This window comes from Poecile atricapillus, chromosome 3 (genome assembly GCF_030490865.1).
Source record: "Poecile atricapillus isolate bPoeAtr1 chromosome 3, bPoeAtr1.hap1, whole genome shotgun sequence".
Taxonomy (NCBI): Eukaryota; Metazoa; Chordata; class Aves; order Passeriformes; family Paridae; genus Poecile; species Poecile atricapillus.
Window position 1 is genome coordinate 98,701,289 of NC_081251.1, and position 14,163 is coordinate 98,715,451.

The following is a 14,163-nucleotide window of genomic DNA, read 5'->3' on the forward strand; positions in this document are numbered from 1 at the left end:
CATCTTCCACAGCAAGCTGTGGGGACAACAGGAAATTTCATGGGAGCTCTCACCAAGCACCAGGGCTTCCAGCATTCAGCTTTTATACTACTTGTGTTGGGTTAACGATAAAAGCTCCTGTGCATACCCACAAAGGAACACAGGCAGAGAGTGGAAGGGGGAAGCCCAAGTCACACTCTGCTGAGATGCTCTCAGGGTCATCACAGGCGAGTCACCAGCCCATCAAAGTCCATCTTTGCAAGTCCAGGGAAGCAGAGGGGCACAATGGCAGGCAAGAAGCCAAATTCAATTCTCCAGGGAAGGGACACCATGTGTCTGAAAGGGAAGGGACACGTGGTTGCCTGCCAGGGCTGTCCCAGGACAGCTTTAGGCCCGTGTCCAGGCATAAAACCCCAGTGAGATGGACACTGAGAGCAAATCTGAATCATTTCTCTCACCTGAGGAGGGGCAGCTTCCCAGGGTGGGGGGACACCTCATGGGATGCTGGGGAAGAACGTCTTGAAGCTTCACAATCTAAATTAAAGTAGCCAAATCCAGTTGAAGATCTCCAACACAACCCCCTGACTATTACACAATGAGGCAGCAGCATTCTTAGGGAATCAGAAGTAAACAAGTACTAGGGTTAGGAATGATGAGTAATTATCCAAGCAAACATAGTTACAGCAAGTATTTCTTACTGTTAATTAAATTAATGTTTAACTAATTAAACTTAATGTTTAAGACACATTGTCTTAAGGCACTTCTCACAAAACCCATGTGAACCCAGACCAAAATCCCAGATAAACACTGAGTTTTTAAAAGCACAGCTGTACTTATCCATAACCTACTCTGCTGCTAAAGACATCTTTGTTTCAATCCCAGAGGGAGGTTCAAGCACGTCACAATTCAGAATTCTACAGATCTGGCATTAAAACAGAAGTAGTATGTGGAAACCATTTTGTCGTTGTTTTCAAGCAAACTGGAATTCTGGTTTGTGATAACACATCAATGTTTGCTTTCCAAACACAGCAACATTGCATATTTCAATTCATGGGCATGACTGCAAAAAAAAGTCTCTTCCAGCATGTAGAGAATTTCTCAGTATTTCTGTACCTCTGCTCTTTCAAGATGTATTTGAAATCAAGACTATTTGCATTTCACACAAATATGAGAATAACATTACAGAAATTCTTTGACATTATCAGTTTACATTCATTTTATTATAAAATAAATAAAAAACAAAGTGTTTTTACATAAATATATATTAAAAAAGTCTAGCACTGAGTCAATAGGGTCTGCCTAGAAGTTCTGGAGTAGCACCAACACAGAAGTCAGTTTTACAGAGAGGAAAAAGTACACCAAGAACCTTAAGGACATCTTCTCATCAAGGCTGAACAGAGGAATCTGGAGGACCAGATATTCTCAGGTAGGCAGGACTGTGCCTGTTCACAAACTTCTTCAGCATCCGAAACCTTTTCAGCTGAGCTTTGCAGCCTTGGTGTGACACATATTTAAAGTATTTGCAATCTAAGGAAAGAGAAAAAACCAACACTAAGTTATACCACGATACAAGCAAATACAAAATGTTTTCATTGTTTAAATATTATGCAGGCAGCTAAGAAACTTTTCAGTAATTAAAGGTATTAAAATCCAAGACATGCTCATTAGAGACAGAATTGCAGCATTAAATAATCTATCCTCACTTAGCCCAGTAAACATTCTACATGTATCTAAATGTCTGCTATCTTGCAAATTTTTTTTTCTCTTTCATTTTTGCTTTGCAAATTACATCAGAAAGTAAAATTTCAGGAGTAAAAAACATTTGGGAGTAAACCAACATTGATATCATACATTAATTTATTATGCTGGATAAGGAAAATAGAGGCTCACATTGAAACAAGTACTGAAACTTCATTCAAGAAAATCTGAACCTGGAATGATTTTAATAGCCATCTGGAAATATAGGGAGATATCTGGTACTACTGAAAGCAAAACAAAACATATCCAAAGAGTTTCTAATATGAGAAATTGTTCTATGAAGTGCAGAAGAAAAAGGTATAGAAAAGCTGACAATGAACTTTGCCTATCAACCAGAAGTCCATACCACTGTATAAGCCATTGTCTCCAGACCATATTTCCATTCTAAATTTAGCAGCTGATTCTTGCCCTGTCCTTCCCTTGGTTTTGGCAGCATTTCAAATAATGCTACTAAAGAGGTAATGATCTTCATTTTCTTACCAAACTGCTGATGGTTTTCATTCAAGACTCTCCCTGCTCCTTCCTGCATTACAACATCCCCACGGTCCTTAATGACCAGCTGACCCCCAGTATTGCTGAGACGCTGCCTAGGCTGGCATCCAGCAAGCAAACTCCCTGCAGTCCTCACAATACTCCATCAGGAGGGTGCTGTGCATTTTTGGAGTTATGGTTTGAAGGTCAAACAAGACAAATAGTATTGTGGCAGCTCAACAAGGCCGGATAAAACTGAATTCTAAACCATGATAAAACTAGTTCCCCACTGTTAAAAATCAAACCAATTTAAATACCTTTCTTGTTCAGCTCCAAACACAGGAATCTTTTTTAGAAGAAAGAAACTGCATTTCATCCAGGCAGCAGATCAGCTGCAACCCATGTCATTAGGTCTAGAACTAGACATTATTTCTGTTTCTATGTAGTGAAAAAAAAATTATACCCTTTCCAAGTAGGATTCCAGCCACCAGAGCTTTTTCATATGAAAGGCTTTTATTTTCCTGCCAATTCCTTTTTGCCAAGTAACGGCTAAAATGGAAGGCTGGCCACCAGTCCTTCCTGGAGCTCCACTCTTGCTTGATCCAGTCAAGATGCTTCCCAGAGCTGGAAAAAGGTTAAACAAGTTACAGAAAAGGTTACATTGTGATAGCAAGATTATTAGGAGACAGTGAATGTTATAATCAGCTCGCTACAAATCTCATAAATTGCCACTATAGACATACTGACTTTATACCAAAACACCAATAACCAGCATTTTTATATAAAACTAATGTTTTTTTTTAATTCTAGGTAACACTTGTGAGGCTGGAAGTGAACTCCAGCAATCTTATTAAGCCTTGGCAATAGCACTGATTATGATGTGAAATGAAGCAAGCCTTTCACTTGTGTGCCCGTTTGCCAATAGTAATATAGAAGTTTCTTCAGGTTTGTCAACAAATGAGTAGCATGAAGGGGTTGCTCTGTCCTTAGGAAAGGTTTGTGTTACTCCAGGCATACTTAAAGACTAACTTATCCCAAACAGTTATTACTGTTAGGCAACAACACCCCTAAACCAAGCATTTCAGCAACACAAACTCCTTCCAGCCCCTCAAGGGAACCTACAGGAAACATGAAGAGGGAGTTTTTCCAAGTGCAGGTAGAGACAGGACAAGGAGGAGTGGCTTTAAACTAGCAAGGGACAGGTTTAGATTAGATATTAGGAAGAAATTCTTCACTCTGCTGGCGAGGTCCTGGGTCTGTTTTGCCCGATATAGTATTTGGTGAGTGGTCTCTCCCTGTCCTTCTCTCAACCTGTGAACACTTTGTTATATTTTCTCTCCCCATCCAGTTGCAGAGGGAACAGATAGAGCAAGGTTGGTGGGTACCTGGCATCCAGCCAAGGTGTCCCTGCCCATGGCAGTGGGGCTGGAACAAGATGATCTTTAAGGTCCCTTCCTACCCAAACTGTTCTAGGACTCTATAAACTATCTGCAACAGGGAAGTGACATTCCCCTACAGTGACCAAGATGCCCAGTATATTTCAAGATACTCTGAAGTCGTGTATGAAAGGCAAAAATGAAGACAGAGCACAGAGGGTCACTGTGCAGACTGACAGAAGGTGGAGACTTGAGACGTTTGTTTCAACACCCTGTATCAGAACTACTTACATTACAATTTGTTTCACCTGTCTTGCCAAACAGCTCCATGCTTTTGCATTTTCTTTCCAGCCAGCATAATCCAAGGCTGCAAAAATAACTTCTAGGCCCATTCGACGTTTTTTTCTCTTCTCTGCAAAAAGATGAGATTGATTAATGAATTACACAGATCAGGATGAACTGCTTAGTAAGGTATGAGTGAAATATAGTTCTCCATTCTGGCCCACCCAAATGCTGCTACTTTAAACATAAGTTATGTTTATTGGCATAAATTTCTTTTAAAACAGAAGATTGTTCTCATTAGTTATGAAAAGTTGGCAAATGAGTCACACATGAACTGAAAAAGGGAGGTGTCAGGCAAAAGGTTTCATCCCTCCCAAAGAAGAATCATAGAATGGATTGGCTTGGAAAAGACCTTAAAAATCGTCAAGTTCCAACCCCCTGCCATAGGCAAGGGCACCTTCCACTAGACCAGGTTGCTCAGAGCCCCATCCATTCTGGCCTTCAACACTTCCAAGAATGGGGCATCCACAGCTTCTGTGGGCAACCTGTGCCAGTGCCTCACCACCCTGACAATCAAGACCTTCTTCCCAAAATCTCTTCAAAAGCTCCCACTGTCAGTTTCAAGTCATTAACCCTCATCATTTCAGAAGAGAGAGCAATCTTTACTGATGTACATTTCACCAATCTGCTGACCTGCTGGGACATGCCAAGCCACAAGAAGACAGACAGCTTGGAATACAATTGATCAGAATGAAAAAAATAGTCTTCAAATTGGAAGACTTTTCTACCAGCTTGAAGATAATGCTCCCTTAAAGAGAAGGAACATTGTTACATTGTTCATGTAACAATGAACTAAAGAATAGAACTATTCCAAGAAAAAAAAAAATAAGTAAAACAGAGATCCCAAAAATGGAATGAAGACCTTGGAATTCGGAGTAGGGTGCCTAAAAGAAATTAAGTTATTTTTGAGATCCTGCCTGTGCCTTACAATGGTTTTCTTTGTTCAGCCTTTAAAATGAGAAAGGCAGTTGTTTACACAAGTTTGTAAATGACTGCTCATACATCCAACTAAGAGGCTATGGTAATTGGAAAGTTGGGATTTGAGTTGGTTTTTTGGCATTATTTCTTATGGAACAAAACTACTTTCAAAAGCAGAAAGAAAGCTATAGGATAATCCAGAATAGTTTTCTGAAATTAGCATAAATGAAATGAACAAAGGTAAAGACTTACTTGATTTCTGAAGCATGGTATTAAAATCTATCATTAGTTCATGAGAAGGAACAATATCATGCAAGATCTGAAAAATATATGACAAAACCCAGATATGTTAATGTGAAAGTCTCTTGAAGACTTCTACTTGTCCAAGAAAAGCACAGGCTTCAGAGCTTTGGGTGCTTTTAGTTCAGAAAAATAAGCAGTCTGGTAGTTTGGTGCCTTGATACAAAGAATGGATCTCTAGATTCATTTTGCCTATCTGTGACACTGCTCTGTGACACCATGGATGAAATACCCTGATGGCTGCTGACAAAAACTGTACGTGGCAAATACAATATTGTGAAGGAGCAGTCCAAATCCATATCCAGTGTCCCCTTTTTTGAAGGCAATGTCATTTTCTCCCTAGAACAATTTTAGCTCCCCTGTCCACTGCTCTGTGCATTGGAGCAGTTTCTGGACTAATCAAACCACTTCTATGATTCATCTCTGTTTTATAAGACACTTACGTGCAAAGCCACTGCTAAAATGCACTGAGGAGAATTTCATAGAAATCTGCTACAGTTTCGAAGTCTAAAACAAACAAAACAGCCTTACAAACCTGTTTTTAAAGACTTCCACTAACAGAAGTACATTAGTGCCACCAAGTGGCAAAACATGGCTTGCAAGCAGTACACCAAGAGCAAGGAAAGCAGGAATTTAAAAGCTTAACCCAGCAAAGTCTTGTCTACCAACAACCAGTAGACATTAACTTTTAGCTTTAATGCACATCTCATTGAAAACAAGCAAAGAAACTAACTGCTAGACAGGATCAATATGTGAAAGAGCAGGCATTTAATGATCTGTACAATATTGTAAAGATCAAACTGTAAGAGAAATCAATGCATGCTGTGCACAAGACTGCTGATACAGACTTCTGTAACCATGTGAACATGCTCCCTGAGCTTGCTTACTGACTTTTAAATGATATGATGTACCAGTTAAAGGCAAAACAAGAACTGGAATTGAAGGACAATAAAGGATTCTGCTCCCTCCCACTAACTTCCCTCTAACCTTCTACTTCCCACCAAAAATACAATAGGATAAATAATATTACAGAGCTCAAGCAAGCTGTCAGAACACCACATGACTGACACAGACTGTATCTCCTAAGGGATACCTACCTTCAGTGCAGATATGAGGGTTTTTTTTGATTCACCCTGCCTCTTGAGGAACTGATAGAGGTAGACATGAGCATTGGGGTTAGCAGGGAACTTGGAGTTGTAGGCATATTCATTTAACACTTGGTGGGCCTCGTTGTGGTCTCCATAGAACTCCAACAACTGGAAGTTAAGTCTGTCATTAGTTTGTCAGATATAGGCAACCAAACTCTTACAACTCATTTTGGACTGCCATAGAGCCATCCAATAACACAGTCTGTATCTAAGAGTGAAGCATATTAGTTAATTACATACCCTCCTGTCTTAATTTTACTGGCTTATCTCAGCACAGAGAGACAAGAATTCACACACAGAAGCTACTCTGGGAGAATATGCCTTAACACCTACTTAATTGTCAAAGGATTACCATCACTTTCTCACTGGAAAGTGATGCTGAAGGCACCTGCCATATCTCTAAAGACAATCTGACAGCACCAAGGAAAATTCTTAAGATGTGCTTAGAGAAGTCAGAGCTTATCAGTGTTTAAAAAAAGTAAAAGATCTCTTTAAAATTAATTCTTAATTAAAATTCCTAAGCAGATATTTTAAAAACCTAAACCAAAACACAGAGGGGCTGCATATTTGGCGTCTCCAACATTTCATCTATCTAGAGAAAACACTGCCCTGCCAAAAATCAGAGAAATTGTTTTGAGGAATTTGAAGTAAAGCAGTGATGCTCCAATTTTTGCAGCCCCACAAAAACAAAATATGTAAGCTGTTTGTCTATTTCTTTTTCTTGACATTGCACAGATAAAAGTTCTTTTTGTACTCTGCTCAAGCTCTGCAGCTCTACCAGGAATACACTGTGCTCTCTATCAAAGCCAGTGACACACGCATACAAATGTGTTGCTTTTGAAATGCTTTGTTTTCACTCAGACAGAGAAAATAATCTGCATTTAAAGAAAATTAAACAAGGAAACACAAAAGGAAGCCATCTGTAAAACATTCCCTTACATCCACATAGCATTTCACAAAGATGTCCCAGACTCCAGGTATTTTAATAATCTCCTTCAAGTTCACTGCTGCCTTCCGAAAGTAACCATGCATTTCCTGCTCAACAGCCAAGTCTGAAAATCCATCCTCACCTACCAAAGCACAAAGAAAAATCAAAGTTATTTATAACTCAGCCAAACACAGGGAACTTCAAGTGCTACACCTAAGGGATGATCACATTTTGCTAAGCAAGGACTCTAGTCAGAGAGCTTTTAAGAAAAGACTCCTCAGTATTGAAACAAGAAATTTTCACTGTTCCTCATTCAGATTTATAATCAATTTCAATTTATGGAGCACAATGAGTAGGACTCCAAGAGAAGACGTTACCAGCACAAGGTCCACAGTCCAAATTCAACATCTGGTTTTCAGAGAAACAGAGATCTAGTGTAAGTGATAAAACACATGTAGCAACTTCTATATCTTTAAAGAAACTGTAATTCAAACACAAGTGTTGAGGGCTTTGCTATCACTCAACATTCCAGAAGCAATCAAGTACTTGCACACCTATTAAGCCACTGCTTTAAGGGAATGCATTCCTTTGATAATTATTTTAGGTGATGCTGGCTGGACACAGGGAGAAATTTTCAGAACAGCATTTCAGGGCACTTCAGAAAGTGCTATTTTGGCACCACCATCACTGCTGATACAGAACTCTGTACCAGCCACACCATCACACACTGAAGTCTAGTAAAGGAAAAGGTGTCATTACAAACCACAGCATCTGAATGAGAAAACTGAAGCTACAGATCAATCCAAAACACACTTACCATGCTCTAACAGGATGTTCTTCTGCTTAGACCAGCTATAGTAGTCCAAGAGTCCCCTATAAGCCTGAATCAGCTTCATTTCCTTATCCTGAACGGCTGTTTGCTCTCCAAACCTCCAGCTTTCTGCCAGGGACAGGTTCTGGTAGGCTTCATCTATTTGCCCATTACAGAGGAGATGAAAGATATGCTCCAAGCAGACCTGCAACCCAAACAGTCCAAACCACAGCGTTTCACACTCAAATGCAGAGATTCTCAGCAATACAGCAAAGTTCTACACACATGTGCAGAGAAAGAGGAGACTTACTGACATGAATAAAAAATATTGCCAACACAGGTAATGAAGAATTTAAGTTATTTGTGTTGCCTCAAAAACCTGCTTGTCTTTAACAAATGCTGTACCTACTTCAGAAGATCTAAAAATGACCTGAGGAAAGCCAGCTGGGCTGCATTTGCAGATTTTTCAAAGCACCTGAAAGAGGGATGTCCCACCACCCTCCCATGTTGGGTGTTGTAAGATAAAAGCCAAAACCTTCAGTTAGCTCCAGAAAACCCTGGTATGGAACTTCTTTTGAAGACGTTTAACATCAGAATGAAAGACAGAAGCACCATCCCAAGTGAGAAACAGCCAAGGAAACCAAAACAATATAGGTTTGAATGAGACACCACAGGAAAAAAAAAACATAATCTTGTCCCCGCCTTCAGCTGTGTTTTATACAGTTTTATAATCAGATTAGCTACTCAAAAATAAGAGGGTAATGAGGCAAAATTTAAGTAAAAATGTTTAGTCAGGAGCAGTGGTCAAATTAAGGACTGGAAATAAAACTTTGCAGGTAATTACCTACATTTACATGTCATTTGGACACGGATGAAAATGAATTTAACTGCTTCAAATTCAAAGCTTAATTAAAGGGTTTTTAAGCACTTCTAAGGACTGAGAACATGCATCTGTGATCAAACATACAGCCCAAATGAGATAAGGTTAGGTATAAAATGACCTTCAAACACCACGCAATTGGTAATTCAAATGTTGGCTTTGAGTTTTTTTGACTAATGTCAGCAGTACATTTCAAAAGAGATTTGGAAATGAATATTCAACTAAGTGTTCAGGTAAATGTGAAAATCATCAGGGGTGCTTTAAACACACTCACCTTCAAGTACCTTTTTACTCCTAAAGTTTTCATCTGTTCCATGAAATAGTTGAACTCTTTCATGCTGCTTTGGGAATGATAAAAAATTTCAGTTCCTATTCTCCAAATCACCTGTTTACGGGAAGAAAGAAAATCAAAACCAACCTTAGTACAAAAATGGCAACAGACACCACATATCCAGTCTTACTAAACTTATAGCTACTGAAGGACATGAAAATATTGTACATTTGAACTGCAAATAAAAAATACTACAAAGCATTATCCACTGCTATAGTGACCTACCTATTCATCCAGTAGGACTTTTAGAGTCATTCAGTGGGTGGTTCAGAATTGCTCATTATAAATGCAGCACTCCAGAAGAGCTTATGAAAACTGCATGCCAGAGGGCTCCTCCTCCCTTCCCCAAAAAAATTATGTTCTTCTTTGATATGACCCCACTGAGACACCAAGTATACACAACTCTTTGACCTTAACAGCAAGGATTATTTCCAACTTGATGTAGCTCCCCAGCTGCATGCACTTGTTTCCAAGGTCTGCAAGCTAGCCATATTCAAGTACTCCACTTATTTAAAAACTCTGATCCTTTTCCTTCCATCTGCTTCCATCTCAACACGTGCAAGGAGTTTTGCAGCTACTGGAAGAGCTGGTAACAATCTGAATAAGCCACCAACTTGCAAACCAATTCTGACTGATGGCATGCCAGAACCAAACACATTAACTGCTTTTCCACTTTAGAAGACTACTTGGAATTTTCATAGATACAGTGCTGGTAGAGTGAACTTATACCAAGCCAGGTTTTCTTCTGTTGTGTCAAGGATCTATTTTTAAAAAAAAAATCAAGCCTGTGATTAGCTAATTAAGAAATATGTTGGTCCTGAAGTATACAGATGCTGCTATGCAAGTATTTTTTCAACTGCAAAAGAACACAGATAAGGAAAATGGGTTTACCTCTGATGGACCGATGTGTTCTCTGGAATAGTCCTTCTCTAGTGACTCAACGTAGCAGGTCAGGAACTCTGCAGCCCTTTTCCACTGCTTTTGGAGCAAGGCATCCTGAATGTAACTTAAACACGCTTCCTTGCTCTTCCTGAAGTTTAACTTGTGTTCATCAGAAGATACTGGAAACAAACAAACCAAATAAAACACCAAAAACCAAACAAACAAAAAAAATCAACTGAGCCCACAGCTATCACAGCCCTTATTCAGATAGCCACATGCTCTCCATTTCAAGGTCTACACTCCTTGTATGGATACTACAAAGAGTCACCTTAAGCTCTGTGCTTTTGAAGATAAACACACCTGTTAGTCCACAGGGAAGTAAGACTATGGGAAAAGCTGGAAATGCGATATGAAATGGCATTTTCCATACACAGCACACAGCTGTGCTTGAAATTTCCATTCATATGAAACAGTGAATAGCCATCAAATGTCACACTACTGCCCTACTAGAATCAGGGAGCCATGTTGCTTTGGTAATGTCACAGTAAATTTTGTCATATTTTGGGGACTACTCTCTTTACTTATTAATCATCACCTAAGTTTGTGATCCCACGGTGCTGCAGATTTGCATGCACACAAACAAAGAGACCATTCCAGTAACAAAGGCTAAGCAATTCCTACAAAGGTAAATGTAGAGAATTATTCTTATTTGAGTACAAGGCTGCAAAGAGACCACCTGGCCTTTTTACATCAATAGTAGTTCAATTAATACTGAAACCAGCATAAAACTGAAACTTCATTCCCATGAAGTCTGTTTAAAGCTCATGGCTGTATGACCCTACAACAATGCTCATCCATAAAAAGCCACCCACAAGGCACATGAAGAGCTCACAAAGACACCTTCTACCTGGAAGCTATAGCTCAAACAATGGCTAAGTCAGGTAATCAGAGAACCATCAGGGCTGGAAGGGACCTCTGGAGATTATCCAGTCCAACCCTCTTCCAAGGCAGGGTCACCTGGAGCAGGTGACATAGGAATGACCAAGTGGGATTTGAAAGTCCCAGAGAGGAAGACTCCACAAACTCCCTGGGCAGCCTGTTCCACTGCTATGCCATCCTCAATGTAAAGATCTCCCTAATGCTGAGATGCAACTTCTTGTGCTTTAATTTATGGCCACTGTGCCATGTCCTGTTGCTGGGCACCACTGAAAAGTCTGGCATCAGGCAAAGGCACCTGCGTTTGAGATATTTGTGTGCATTAATGAAATCCCCTCTCAGTCTTCTCCAGACCAAAGAGGCTCAGCTCCCTCAGTCTCTCCTCATAAGAGATGTTCCAGACCCCGAATCATCCTTGGTGCCTTCTGCTGGGCTCTCTCCTGGAGCTCCGTGTTTTTCCTGCTCCGAGGAGCGCAGAACTCGGCACAGCACTCCACACGTGCCTCACCACTACTGAGTAGAGAGGCAGAATCGCCTTCCTCGACCTGCTGGCAGTGCTCTTCCCAATGATACCAAGGGCCCTCCTACCCGCAAGGGTACACCGCCGGCTCAGAACACCACTATGGTCATTTCGAGCCTCTTCCCCGGCGCTAGCGGACGATTTGGCGTGCAGAAGCTGAAACTCTGTGCCACCACTCCCATGGCTCCCCGAAGGAGCTCACAAAGAGAACGCACAAACGTACCCGGCTGCGGCCGCAGGAAGGGCAGGTGCAGGGGTGGCTGCAAGGCGGCCCGAGCCACAGGGCTCCTCTTTCTCTTCCCCACCACCGCCGCCGCCGCCTCCCCATCCTCCTCCTCCAGGAAGCTGTCCATGGCGCCGCGGGCAGCCGGGCTCCGACCTCACCTTGCAGCTCGGGGGGCGGAAGACGCCGGCCGAAGCGAGGGCGGGGGCTCAGCCGGGTCCGGGCGGGCAGCGGCCCGGCCGCCGCCTCACGCCGGCGCTTCCCCACAGGCACCACGGGCGGGAGATCCCGGCAGGCGCCGCGTCCCGGGGAGCGCGGGGCGGGGGCGGCCCCTGCGCGTGCGCGCTGAGGGCCGGGCGGCGCGGCCGCCATGAGGGCGGGGGGTGCGCGGCGGCTCCGCAGGGTCTCGCTGTTGTCCTCTGCGTGCGGGAGTGGGGAAATGAGGAATGAGATGAGGTGGAGCACGGCGGGTGGCTGGGTTTGTGCAGCGGTGTGGCAGAGAGGTGTTTATTTCTAGATGTACCACGATCAGAGCATGAGCAGAACCGTGTCTTACGCGCTGGTCACTCTAAAATTAAATTAACGAGGGCTTCCTGCCACCCCCTTCCATTAGCTGTGTTGCTACTTTCCCGTTCCTTTGTAAATCATAACGATCTACAGAAGGAAAAGATTCCGAATGAAAATCCCATGCATTGTAGAGCAATAATGTTGCCTGTGCTCCCGCAGAGTACCTGGATTTTGGGAATCCGTCTGCCTTAGCCGCAGCATCTGGTTTATAAAAATTTGCGCTGGAACTTGTTTCTTTAAACCACTTTGGAACTGAGTTTGCCCTGGACTGTTCTGACGTGTGTAAAGTTCAGTTTACTGTGTAAGATCTCACAGAGTTGTTGGTTTGTTTTTTTGGGTTTTTTTTTTTTTTCCAAACTGCCCTGGCATGGGAGGGTGAGTAAATAATAAACTCAGATTAAAGGTTCGTGTGATACAGTGTCCTGGTTCAGCTGTGATCAATAACCACTGTCGGGAATAGTGCAAGGCAGAACAGTTGTTTGCAGCATTCAAACACTTAAAACTCATATATCATACCTTAATATGGTATTTAATAAATCAATGTGGGGATAAGAGAAGTCTGCCTTCCCATTTCCTTTATTTTTAATCCTGTGTTCTTCCTATAAAGTCCAGCATTTCAGTTCATAAGTAGTGTTATTAATGGATAATTAACTTACTTGGCTGATAACAATGAACTGTTACATAGCACCACATGTTTAGCAGTGCTATTTTCTTCGACTGTCTTTTATAATTTGTACCTTGTGTGAGTGCCTCACTGATCACTGGTGTTCCCCAAATTTGATGTCACTTCCTACAACACTCCTGATCTTCTGTTAGCTCAGTATTCTCATTTCAGAATCCAACTTATCCCCCCTTTTTTTGGTAAAAGTTCTCACGTTTGCATGCAAGGACGTTTACTTTTAGCTTTTTATTTTCCTGTGCCAGACATAAGTGAGTGTTTCCTGATCCTTAGGTAAACTTAGCCAACTGATCTTGTTAATAGGTATCAGCTACTTTAGTAGGTATTTTAGTGCAGAAGATACACAAGAACTGCTTTGTAAGAATAGATGAACGTTAGATACCTCATGTACAGTGGGACTATACTCATAGCTGAATACATGTTTCCAAGATTGGGGTTGAAGACTGGAAGGAAATCTTGCCTGAAATGTCTTAACTGAACTAAGTGAAATATTTTTCTTTTCTTTCACATGTTGAGGAAAGCTGGGTATGATAATAAGTGGCTACATTATTACCCTGAAATATTTGAAATTGTAGGAAATACTTGACAGTTGCAGTGGTAAACTTGTGTATGTGTATCAACTGCAAGCTACTCATTATTGCACAATAAAGGCAGTGACTTATACAAGAAGTATGTCATCTTGTTTTTGTTCACATCTCCCTTTCTTGCCCTTGTCTTTACAACCACAGACACCATTACCTTTTATCTTGGTCTTTAATAAAGATAAGCTTGATAATTTGTACTGATGGAAAATAATCAAACAGCTCTTTCTTCACAAGAAACTGGACCTAATAGTGTGGGCACTACACAACAGGAAATATTAATGTTGGGGAAAGAATGCTTATCTTTCATTCATACAGGTATCATAAAATGTGGCTTCCATATTGTAAAGTGTGACAAACTTTCTGAATTAGGCTTTCTTAGAGCTTTTAATCAGCCAATATCAGTGATGGCAAATAGGTATCACCTCATTTTCTAAGATGTGAAACACAAAAATGTCAACAAAATTGCAGGAGAGCTACAGCCACTATACTGCACTAGGCCTGGAGAACACACATGAGCACTGGGTGAATCA

The 14,163-nt window shown here is 41.3% G+C and overlaps 1 protein-coding gene across 1 annotated transcript; it reads right to left on the reverse strand.

Moving 5' to 3' along the window:
• Window positions 1-1,170: 1,170 nt before the first annotated feature.
• On the reverse strand, window positions 1,171-12,147 carry TAF1A (TATA-box binding protein associated factor, RNA polymerase I subunit A). Its single transcript, XM_058836530.1, has 10 exons — window positions 11,804-12,147; window positions 10,134-10,303; window positions 9,186-9,296; window positions 8,038-8,236; window positions 7,232-7,362; window positions 6,242-6,400; window positions 5,097-5,163; window positions 3,876-3,996; window positions 2,672-2,832; window positions 1,171-1,506 (listed from the first exon to the last, which is right to left on the reverse strand). Exons 1-10 carry the CDS (start codon window positions 11,931-11,933, stop codon window positions 1,364-1,366), a joined length of 1,392 nt encoding a protein of 463 aa, XP_058692513.1. The 5' UTR covers window positions 11,934-12,147; the 3' UTR covers window positions 1,171-1,363.
• Window positions 12,148-14,163: the final 2,016 nt, after the last annotated feature.

Bases quoted from the DNA above. Each gene is read 5' to 3' on its own strand.
- TAF1A (XM_058836530.1), bottom strand. From the start codon at position 11,933: ATGGACAGCTTCCTGGAGGAGGAGGATGGGGAGGCGGCGGCGGCGGTG. The intron at 5,164-6,241 runs GTAGGTATCCCT...TATATTTTTCAG, and splicing joins CCCTCATATCTGCACTGAAG to ATCTTGCATGATATTGTTCC. The intron at 3,997-5,096 runs GTAAGTCTTTAC...ATCTTTTTGCAG, and splicing joins TACCATGCTTCAGAAATCAA to AGAAGAGAAAAAAACGTCGA.